At 37.5% G+C, this 12,365-nt stretch overlaps 1 protein-coding gene across 36 annotated transcripts in view; it reads right to left on the bottom strand.

Annotated features, from left to right (window-relative positions):
- Positions 1 to 12,365, bottom strand: part of NRXN1 (neurexin 1) — a 693,385-nt gene that overhangs the window by 86,991 nt on the left and 594,029 nt on the right. For 24 of the 36 annotated variants that reach the window (XM_074536869.1, XM_074536872.1, XM_074536877.1 and 21 more), the window contains 2 exons: positions 9,330 to 9,419; positions 7,577 to 7,896 (listed from right to left, as the gene is read on the bottom strand). In XM_074536869.1, coding sequence (XP_074392970.1) covers positions 7,577 to 7,896; positions 9,330 to 9,419 — 410 coding nt within the window. The remainder of the gene's footprint in view (positions 1 to 7,576; positions 7,897 to 9,329; positions 9,420 to 12,365) is intronic. The other 12 variants (XM_074536888.1, XM_074536889.1, XM_074536892.1 and 9 more) reach the window with 1 other exon arrangement.

The raw sequence follows: 12,365 nt of genomic DNA, 5'->3' as shown, positions 1-12,365 counted from the left end.
AATCATAAAAATGCACCAAAGGAAGTGGTTAACGAGATCTTCAGGCTTAGCAGGGCTCCAGAAAGTGATAAGGGGACTGAACGACTCTCGCTTTCTTTTCACGGGAGAACAGAAGCTCTGAGACACAATACAAGGATTTCTATCCTTCAAGGCTACTGAGAATCAGTGACTGTAACACACCCAGCCTTTTTCAGCCGCCCCAAATGCAGAAAAACACATTACAGCCATGTGATGGTGCAGTCAAGGGTCACCAGCTCAGCACCAACCTTCTGTTCCACCTGGGTGAAACAATCCCATCCCTGTGTAATCCTAATGTTTATTTAGTGTGCCGGCAGGCACTGAGAAGGAACAGTGAATGGCACTGCTCCTCAAACTCTCAAACTGAAGAGTTTGAGAGAGATCCAATTATTTCTTCATGTGAGGACCCTTCCAAAGAAAAGAGGTTGACACAAAGAGTGTAACTGCAAGGGAAATATTTCACCAGCAACAAATCACTGCTGAATTTGTTGTTTGCTCAGCAACAGTTTGATGCTGTCCCATGTTATGCAAAGGGATGGTTTAGAAATATTACTGTCCTAACATGACATGAGCAACTTACTAGGAATAAAGAAAGACAGCACACTATGAAAAATCATTGGTACCAAGATGACTGCTCTACTAAATTTCACCTTATTTAAAAATGGTAATGTGTCAGAATTTGAGACTGGATAAGATTAATCTGGGTTAAAAAAACCCATAATAAAGCAAATTGTTATAAATTAACTTGGTGATTTAAACATGAAAGAACAACAAAATTAAAGCAGCAAGTGGCCTGAGATCCTTTTCTCTCCAACTGAACTTAAAAAGAATTTTTTTTTGCAACTAATTAACCAGCAATTTAGGCAAGCATCTTGCCATTCTTTGGATTATTAACACTGCTGTAATTTCATTTACAAGCAGATTTTTTTCCCTGTGTGTATACAACACGGGGGGTAGTTTCAAAGCAGTGCACAAGGTTTTAGATATATCCCACTAGCTGAACAGAAATTCCATGGTTTGGGTTCCTTTTGGGGGGGCTGGAAACCCATCCCACCTGGATGGTTCCTCGTGAAGTAAATCCACAAGAGAGCCAAAGACAAACCAGAAGATTTTTCTGGATTGTGCAGTGCAGTAGGAATGAAATAGCATTGCTGACCACGTTGAGATGTTTCTGTGCCTGCAGTTTTCCATATAACTGGTTGGGATTTGTCTTTGGTGCTCCTTGGAGCCTCTATGAACTATTCCTCTCCAACAAATGCCAACAACAACAAACAGCAAATCTGATCCTCTGAGCCTGGCACAATTAAGGATACTGTTGGAGCATTTATATATTAAAGTGCTATATGACAAGATTTTCAAAAATATTGATAAAATATAGAAACAATTATGAGTCTGAGGAACTTCTGAGACACTCATCCTAAGCACAGACATATACTTGGTTCTTGTTCATTTTTGCTTTTTAAACACAAAGCAGAGGAACACCTGGCTCTGCAATATGCAACAGGAGACCAGGATGGGTGCCAGAACTGACACAATTCAGCTTCTCTGGGAGCTTAATATCCTTGAGATCTTTATGCTGAACCAGATTTGACTGAATTGGTCAAGGAATGCAATATTTATTGAGAGGGACAGACAGACAACCATGAGATTATATAAGTAATACGTGAAGACAATGAAACAATGAGCCAGTTCAGGAGGCAGTTGTACTGAATATTCTAAAGCCACCCTATTTACAGAACTCCAGTACTCCAGCTGAAAAGCCAATATTCAATATGGAAATATTTTGCATTAAAATGGGAAAATCTAATGTGATCAGGTAGCAAATATTAAAACAAAGATTGATAAGTTTAATGTTCAGTGCTCTTTTTTCAATTTATTAGACATCTTGAGTGCCAGTGATTTTGACAATTGTTTTAAAACAGTTAATTAAATTATCAAAAATCACTAGAAGAATCTTAAAATTATTAATATGATTAAGAATTAATTTTAAACAAAAAACATAAAAAACAAAATAAAACAAAACCAAACAAACAAACCCCAAAAAAACCCCCCAAAAACCCCCAAACAAACCAAAAAACCCAAAACCAAAAAACCCAAGGAAAAGTGGAAGGGTTTCACGCACCTAGCTAAATTTCTGTCTACCTGCAATTGATACCTTCACAACTACCAGTTTTCACAGAGATCCTACTGCCAATGAGATTTGTCCTGAACACTCAAATTTCCCAGATTCTGTCAGGTAAGGGACACGTATGGATGCTGAGCACTGGGACACTGGGAGCTGTGGGATTCACTTTGCACTAGTGAGCAACTGTTGAATCAAATCCTCCTGATTTATCAGAGCCCTGTGGAAGAGCTTTGCCTGATGGGGCTGATGAACCTTGAAAGCTGGTGTGACCGTCCAGGGAAAGAATTGGAAGCAGATATATGAAAAGAACACAACTTGTGCATGAAAACAGGACTTTGCAAAGCTCACAGCACATAATTTTAAACCAAAATGGGTGGAAAAAACTCATCCTATTAATGTTATCTTCATTTATTTAATCATCAGTGTATCTCCATAAAACATGCTCACATTTGCTGTCCTGTGTAGAGGTCATGTGTATAACAACCATTCTTAAAATTGAATTCTTTCCATGGATAACTCCCATTTTCTGCAGTGCTTGTTTTTATTTGGCAGGTGAAGTCCCTGAGCCAAGCCTGTCATTGTCCCTGCTACAATGAATGCTATTTAAATCTGCTGCTTCAATATATGTAAAGAAGCATACCCTTCACCTGATGTATGCCCTCCAAGGCAACTGACCAAATTTCAGTTCGTTGATTGAGTTCTGCCTGACCAAAAATCAGTGCCTATTGTTCCCAAACATGTAATCATCTCACAGTACAGAGCAATTGCTGGCTAAGTGTTATTGATAAGAACAAGGAGGACTGCCAGAATATGTTATGGAAAATTTAAAAAAGCTATTTTGCACACAATTTTCAGAAATGGTTTCTAGTGCATGAGAGTAGAGGCTGGTCTGTGGATAGGCTGTCATAATCAAATCCTTAGAAAGGGATGAGAAATGAGCATATTATTCTTGATTTACTATCACTTCATTTATGATTTCCAGTTAATACAGATTCACAAAGCCTTGCCAAAGAGATACTAAAGGCGTGATTGGGCTTTCCTAATTCAAGCAAAACCCATTCTCTATGTCCTTTTGAAGCCTTTCAGGCTTCTGCCAACTCTTGCAATTTTTAGTGCAAGCCTTGCAGTACTCAGTGTTTAGCTTAACATTTCATCTCCTGGAGTTCTACAACATGAGAATCTTTATTTTCAGTTTTAAAAGATGTTTATCACCTTCATGACTGAACAGAAAAACTTGCAAATTAGACTTTTTTAAAGTGTTAAAAATAAAAGGCAATAAGAAGGAAGAACTTAACTGTATCATTTTGCTGAATAACTTCATAAAAAGGTGATATTCTTAGAAGAAATTAATGATTTCTGAGTCTGAGTGCATGCAAAAGGTTCCCTAAAAATTAGCAACACATATTTTCATGTAACACAAGTCCTGTTTTTTGCAAAAATTAAGCTGGAGGTTTTCTTTCCATGCTTATAAAGGTATGTAAAATATTGAGCCTCCTGCCATGCAGTGTGGGGAGAGCAAAGGACTCTCCTTCCATCCTCAGCTCCCCTGCCAATGGCTGGGGCTTCCCCCAGGTAAATGGCAAAGTGTGGAGCACAGGAAACATCTCACTGCCCACCCAGCTGGTGCCAATTCTGCACCAATGCTTGGCAGAAGATGCAGAATCTGCTGCAGCTCTGTGGCGATCCTGCAGCTGTCTGAAATGCCTGGATAAAAAAACAAACCACAGGGCAGTAAAGTGTCCCTCACACAATGGCTGTGAATCTGCACACTTGTTAACACTGCAACAACACAATGCTTGCTTCATGTCCCTCTTCCTCCTGCCTCCTGATTTCTTTTTTTTTCCCTCCTCCTTACCTGATACCTTGAGTTTATTCTATGAGATACTGGAGGCAGGGACTCTCACTTCTTCTGCTTACCCAGTGCCCTGCATTGAGGCTGACAGCTTGGATGCCATTACAATCAAAGGGGGAGTAGGGGGGAGGATTTAGGGCACTAAGGAAAATCAGGCATTCACCTACTACTGACATTCAATAAGCTTTGAGTACCTTTCTCCCCTTAGAAAAATTTACATTCCCCAGTGCAATAATTAAGATGTCTGTCATCACCAAAACACCCATTGTTAAAATGTTTCCAAGCTGGGAAAACCTTCATTTAGAGTCTTCAGCAAAAAGCATTTCTTTCTCAGAAGCACTAAGACCTCCTTCATCTAAAATCATTCATAACAGTATTCAACACACTTTCTGGAAGTCCCATGTGGATCTTGCATCATATATTGCTTTTGTTAATATCTGTGAGGGAGCAGAGACTCCATCAATTAAACATTGTAGGTTTTTTAAAATAACCTTTCCTATAAATAGAGATTTAAATGATCTTCTTTAAGTATTGCAATCTTTAATTTAATTCAATACCTCTGCAAATGGAGCAAACAATCTCTGACTGATTAGATCATTTGCTTCTATTCTATTTCAGCCATGCACTGGTTTGCAGTAATGTAAGGTTTCTTTCATTAGCAATTGCTGTTCAGCTGCATATTTTCCTCAGTAACCTAATTAATGCTGTAGAGGTAACTTTTCTTCTTGTGCATTACCATATGTCAGTGTAGTTGACACCATTGCAGAGGTTATATATAAGCAAAAATCAGGAAAAAAAAAGTAAAGGACAAAAATGAAAGAGAATGAAGAAATCAAAAATGGATTTTTTTTTCATGACGTGGTGAGTGTCTTCATGTCCAATGACGTTAAGGTGGAAAGTGATTACTCAGCATCCTGCAGGACAGACCCATGGAAATCCTATGGGTCAGAAATTATTACATGCAGGTAGAATAAGAACCAGGTATGAATGAATAGAAGAAATTATGTCCCTAAGGTGATTCAGTATCTTCCCAGGTGTTTGTTGCATGAATAACATAGCATCCTGCAGACAAATTTCAGCTCTGACCTCTCAAATCAAGGCCTGATGGCAAACTGTGCTCCAGTGCAGTTCCTGACTAATTAAGTGTATGAAATGACACAGAGAGATTCCACCAGGCAGGACATTCAGACATAGATGAAGTCAAGAAGGGCTCATTTATACACTCAGGATGCCCAAGTGCTGCAGTATGTTACCATGGAATTCTTTCCTCACAAATGTTGCTTTCAGGCTCCTAAATCAGGAATTTCCCAGCAGATGCTTGAAGTCCTTGCTCCAGCCAGGCTAACAGGTGAGAGAGGCTGGTCAAAACTTTCACATTCAAAAACTTTCACACAAAACTTGGTTTGTAGCCATGCTCTGCAGCTCTGGGAGGTCCTGGAGCCTTCTGGAAACTCCTCAGGGTGGGCTATCAAAGAGCTCACGGCATTTGGCACAGCCACGTCAGCCAGAAAGGGATGAGGAAATGGCACAACAGGCCATTCAGCCCCAGTGGCAGTGAGCTCCTCTAAAAAACTGAATAGATGTTCTGATAGAGTCAAAAAGGGCCATATCTTATTTCAGGCCTAGAAACACAAAAGCTTTGGAAAGTCATTTTGCCCTAATTGTTTTGTTTCCCCTCTTCAGAAAAGTTTACACCCCACCACAGTTGTTAGCTTAAGAAAATTTTCTTCCAAAAATATCCGGCTGGAAAATCTCAAAAATAAGTCTTAGTGGCTAAACATGCAAATAGTGTGCAAATTTTACTGGGGAATACTCCCAGAAACTGAGGCCAACTGGCAAAGCAATTGTACCAGTAAATTCTTGCTGCCTACAGATCATGCAAGGTGACAACTGAGAATGGCCCCTGTGACATTTTTCCTCCAAAATTGTGCCTGGGAGTAACATGAAAGAGTGGCAGAGGCCAACAGTATGCTGGGAACTGGAACAGCTAAACTTTGTTTAATTTTAATTTAGTAACATTAATTTAGCTCAGATTATTTCACACCATGTGTGTGTTCTACATTTTAGAGACATTTTCCCTTTGGTAAATTTGGTGAAGTCTTAGATTGTGTTGCTGCAAATACTGAGGTCAGACTAGTTGGATAATAGAGTACAAGATACTATTTAAAACAGAATTAAGAACAAAGAAAATCTATTGTTATTTATCAAAACTCTATAACTCACTACAATAACTATTTAAAGCCTCCTGCAACCTGCAAGTAAAAATGCTTTTGTTTTAAGGCACATTTTTAACTTAAATGTACTGCTTCAGGTTTGCTAAATAACAATTTTTACATTTACTTTGCCATAGTTTTTGATCCATAGTACAAAGCATACAAAAATACTACAGACAGAAAAGCTGAAGTGTCAAATTTGATGCCCCAATTCACTCTGTGACTTGAGGTTTTGCACAGAAAACAGACAACCTGACCTCAGCCTCCATCTAACCTGCATGTGCTTCATTCCTGAGCAAATGAACCTAATTCAGCACACCCTGTCTCTCCCTCATGGTGCTTTCTGTGTTCCTTGTCCTACTTCTGGATCTCAGGAGTGCAGCTGTCTGTCATGGCTTGGTGCCACAGTGGGCACCAGGCATGTGAAAACCAAAAGGACATAAGAAAAGCTTTTAGCAGAGTACTTTTTTTTTTCTTGGTTTGGTTGAGGGTTTTTTGTTTGTTTTTGTCTGTTTTTTGTTTGTTTTTTCTTTTTTTTTTTTTTTTTAAGAAAGGATAAATATAAAAGAAGTTTTAGGTTTTTAAAGCACAATGTCTGACTGCTGCTACTCAAGATGAAGGTTAATTCATTCACATTCTTTTCTTCCCTCCTTTCCCAATAAGTAAATTCCCCCACATATTATGCAGAGATCCTGACAAAACCTGAAAGCTACTTAATATATCACCAAATTCATGAGATGCAAATAGACTCAACAAACAATAAACAACAGCCCATGACTTGGAGCCTGAATATCCCATAGTGCAGAGTGCTTTTAATTCCCTCTGCTGCCATTGCCTCTTGTGAGGAATACTGCCAGAGAAGATGATCAATCATGGGATTAGAGAAAGTGCTAATTCCCTCTTTTCCAGCCTCTTGCAACTTTTTGTCTTCACACCTCCTTCCTGTTCTCTCTTAAAACTGGGTGTCTTTTCTCTATCTCATGGATAAAGTCACCACTTCATTTCATTATCTCTAATTCCAGACATCCTGCGTTCCTACACTGAAAGTAATCGATGTAAGCCATCAAAGGAAGAAAAGGTACTTAAAAATATGTGCCACTACGAAGATGGATGACAGAGCAATGTAACTCAGCACCAGAACAATCTGAACTGGTAGGTTTGCCTAATTTAGAAGAAAAGCAAAGCCCTCACTTTCCCTCAAAATGCTGGTGTGCATCACATCCATGAGACGTGTACGGTACAGAACTTTTAACAGGAACTCATGCATTTCTTTAAGGGGGAAGAATTTCATCAGCAGAGGGAATGAGACAAAGGAAGCCACGCTCAGAGGTGGGAAGACATTTGCAAAAGGTGAGGAAGGTGACTAACCTGACCAATGGGTTCTTTGGTCGGAGCCTTTCCTCTTCTGGCGGTGCTGGTGGCCAAGGTGGTGGTGGTTTCCATGACTGACGTGGACATCTCCGACTGCATGGCGGTGGCTGTGGACTCGGTTGTCATAGAGGAAGGCACTTCACCAACAAGTCTCACATTCCCTTCTATCATGATGTTGGCATCATTTTCTGCTGCCATATTCAGAACTTTCAAGCCATTGTAGTAAAGACCAGAGAGCTGGCCTTGGAAAGGGTGGCCGCGTTCCTTGCCTCCAATTTTTATGGTTGCTTGGCTATTGAAGATTGTGAGCTGACGCCCTGTGAAGATAATATTATATACATGCAAAAATGTTGACTGTGAACGCTGTACTCTACACGAGTGATAACAGATTGTCATGGGGTGAAAAATGAGAGCAATAAACTATAAGAAAAGGATTTGACTCATAATTCATTGCTTTTTAATGAGGTGTCCATGAAATGCATAAATTTTGAGAGCGTTTGCATTTTTCTTAATTTACGACGTTTTGAGATTTATATGTTTTTTTGCTAAAAGGCCAATCAAATATACTTGCAAATGTGTTTGGCACTACCAGATATACCCCTCTCCCTTTTACCTGAAAGCAGTGTTAACCTTTTGGTGTGTCTCAAGAATGCCAGGTTCTCTAATTCCTTAAAATAACTTTTTCTTCAAGTCTGCCAGCATTTAAAAGTTTGTTGGTTTTTTTTTTTTTTTCCACACATAGAGCCTATAGCTTTATGTACAAATGAGTTTATGTATGTATAGACATATACAAATATGTATATACACACAAAGTTTATATATATGCCATCAAGTCACTAGGTCAAGTGAGTTTTAAAGAATTTATGCAGTAATTTTTTGCAACTTTATCTAAGTGAATATTTACATTTTTAATTAAATATTTCATTTTTGTAGTTAAATGTTTTATTTCCCTTAAACATCACACTGAAAAGAAACACATGGTTTACACTAAGTATCTCAGAAGCAGATTCAGAAATAGATGTCTGATTGGCTTTCAGCAAGGCTATCAATTAAAATAAAAGATTTTAGATGTAAAAGCGGCTTCAGAAATGATACACATACCGATGGAGAAATCATGGCACATTTCCATTAAACAGAGAAATCCTCAGCAACAGTACCACTCTTAGTAAATAGAATAGTCACTTTAGTGACTATTTGGTTTCTGCTCACAAAAAGCATGCACACAACTTTAAGATCTGTTTTAATTAGTGTTTGTTCCAAAATCCCCTTAGAAGGTTGCAAACGTTAAAGGGACTTCATTTTGATTGGCAATTCATATTGCCCACTATTTAAGACACCTACAGTTTAAACAAATTTTTTTTTCAGGACCATAATGAAGATATCATAACTACAGATATTTTTAGTTAATAATTTAGATGCTGGAACATGTAATATAATCTATGAATGATTTATAATTTTTGGTTAATGTTTGCTATGAGTACCTTCATAGATTGAGTTAGTGGATTATATTTAACAGTCCCTTTAACCTTAAGTTAACAGGGTAAGATTATTAAACAGCTGGTACTTCTAGAAATGTATAGAAATTATTATACAAGGTATACAAATATTACTCTATATTTTACTTTTTAAAATTTGTTTTAATTTAGTTTTACTGAAATTTATTTTTTATGTTTATTAGTGTTACAATGAAGCACTACTTGGTTATGTTCAAATTATTTTTTTATTTGAAGTTTTAATCAATGTTTTTTACCTTTGTCGAGTAGCCATTCATCAACTACTCGACCAAGTCGATATGGAATTCGCTGTCTAGCAATCGCCAGGCGCTCGTTATCATTGTTTCCTTTAAAGTTTAAAGAGACATTTCATTGGTTAAAATCTGTAAGGTCAAAGGTTAAAAGTTAATACTTAAAGCTTGAGCTATACAGTTGCCACATGATTTTTTGAAATTTGGAATTTTAAAAAGTGCTACCTAGAACATTTCATGGTTCAGACTTTTCATTCATTCATTTATTTTATTTTAGCAAACAAAATTATTCCTATGTTAATTGAAAATTAGAAATCTGCATTTGAGCTAGGTTATTAAACTTATGTTATAGACAGACCCAAAAAACAAATTTAAACATCATCGAATGGCTTTACAAAAAAATGATAGTTGACCTCAGGGTTTTGTCTTTTTTGATGTTTCTTATTAACTAGTTAAACATGTTCAGGTGAAACAGGTTTAAGTTTTCAAAAGACATCCAACCTCTCACTCCAGGTTAGTCATTTAAAGAAGAAGAACACAACTCTTAATCACCATCTAAGGCACACTTACTTCTTCTGTCTAATAATAGTCCTGCTGTAACTTATTCCTAAGCAGAAAAAAATACAAATTTCTTTGCTTCATTTAAATAAAATTCAGAATTCAAATACATGGTACAGGACAGACCAGGGCATTCACAGTTTGTACATTTTCTTAAGACTCCTTGACAATGTCTTGAAGGAACACCAAGGCTTTGACAAAAGTGACTTGCTGAAAGGTAGCCTGGTTCTGAAACGTGCAAGTGCTTTAAAATTTAGCAAGAGGCCATCTGTGGTGGGGTTTCATAAGTTAAGAACTAACCAGAACTCAGCAATGTAAAGGACAAAGTTGTCATATTTGCCAACTGTATCTATTCTCAGTCATCGCAGAGATCTCTGACTGCTTTAACTGAAACAGTGAGATAAAATAAGGCTGGCACAGTCAGAAAAATAGCAGATGAGGAATAATTAGCGAAACACTTTAAATGCTTATTTGTAATTATAGTTTTTTGTGTTTGAGTGATATAGTTGTGATCCCTTTGGAGGCAGCAGAGTTTTAGACCAACAAAATCTTTTTCTTTCATTCTATTGGTTCATATTAGTAAAGAATCTGAGAGATAAGAAGGGTAAGATTGGTAAAAAGCAGTTCATAAATCATGTCCAAATACAAAATCAATCTTACTGGCTGAAATGTGCATATTTTCTTGGACTTCAAAACCCACCAAACCAACTGAGAAACCAAGTCCTGTATCTGCAGTGGAAATGTAAGCACACACTGCAGTAAGCCCACATAGTGCTCAGAAAGATATGTTCTTGAGCTAGAAGGACCCTACTGCTAACTGTCAAACAGAAATATTACCCAAATTCAGGAGAGCAGTGTTCCAGTTTGTCACAAAATTACAAGCCATAACAGGCTTGCAGGGAAGAGTCAGTGCAATAGCCCCCAAGAATTGCAAATGAAACCATGGTGGTTCTATGCAGATATTTATTCTACAGTGCAGAGAACTGCTATTTTCCATGTTTCATGAATCCCTTACTTGGTTTAGCATGGACATCATTCACCACGCCAAAAGCTGACCTATTTGCTTTTGTGGAGATGGCCTTTTCCTGTTCCTTCCTTTTCCAATATCTAGTCATAAAATGGTTGGCATCATTGTAAGGGATGTTTGAAGATCATCTCTTCCCTCCCTTCTGCTATGAGTAAAGACACCTTTCACTAGGTCAGGTTGCTCAAAGCCCATTTCACCTGATCTTGAGCCCTTCCAATGATGAGGCATCCACAAATTCTTTAGCTAACCACAGGGGATGGTTCCACGATTTCTCTGAGTAAATATAGTATGTGAACAGCTAAGTGCATGTCATATTAAAAACTACATGGACACATATACATATATATAAAATATACACATTATGTTTGTATGTGCATTTCTCTCTGTTCTCAGCTTTTAAATATGTTTTCCATAAAACCAGACTGAAACTGAACATCAAACGTATTACAGAAACTTTCCCTTTTGTACTTCTCCAAGAAAGTGAAAACTTAGAATTAAACACATCACAACACAACCACTCTGATGATGTGAGAGTACAGAAAGTTTTAATTTTTTTTCTCCTGTTTTGATCTTTAAAATTGCTTCTGTTCATCCTGGCCTCCTTTTCTTACAGCAAACTTCCTGTGACTGAATGGAAATTTGAGAAGTACCAGAAAAAAAACTCAAAAAAAATGTCATGTGACCAACACAAGGAAAAAAAAAAGAAAAAAAAGAAAAGGAAAAAAATGTATGGTCTTACATGTTTCTGTTCTGGATTTGTATCTTCCACCAAAATATGTGTGTATATATGTATACCTAAACCAGTGAGGTAACAATTTATATTTTCAGATAGTCAGTTAGTTTTAACACATTTATTTTTTCAATAAGATATTTTGACAGTTTTTATTGAGGTTTTATCACTTGAGTCACTGAATAAGTGAGAGAACATCCTATTTCTAAATGGTTTCCCTAACTTACAGTTAATGAATCATGAGTTTTAGTTAGTGTTGCCTACACTTTTTTTTTTTACTTATCTATATTTTAAAAAAAATGGGGGAGTGGGTGAAACTCTTCTGTGTCATTTATAAGAAAGGCTAAGTTGTTCAGAAGAGGTCTGTGGGCATAAGGAATACATTAACATAATGGAAATAAGTCTCATGGATAGAGATCATCATTCACTCATCAGTTTCACACACGGTTACTCACTGGATGCCTTTCATGAACAAACTCTCTCTAGTTCCCAAAAGGAAATTATGGCTAAGTGTTCACAACTGCCTATAGTGGGGAGGCATTAAACAGTGTTGATTATTCACCCAGTGGGTGCAGATCAGGAACATGTGGTAAGAGAAGCCCCTGCAGCCCCCAGATGGGATCCTCAGTGCTACTGCAACTCTCTGTTGTAATTCCATGACTATCATGGGATTTATCCTAGGCAAGGTCCACTCTTACTACTCTGCAGCTGCTCCAGAACATCTCTA

The sequence above is a fragment of the Zonotrichia albicollis genome, chromosome 3, assembly GCF_047830755.1.
Source record: "Zonotrichia albicollis isolate bZonAlb1 chromosome 3, bZonAlb1.hap1, whole genome shotgun sequence".
Taxonomy (NCBI): domain Eukaryota; kingdom Metazoa; phylum Chordata; class Aves; order Passeriformes; family Passerellidae; genus Zonotrichia; species Zonotrichia albicollis.
The sequence above is the reverse complement of the archived record's forward strand: the minus strand, read 5'-3'. Positions and strand labels throughout refer to the sequence as shown.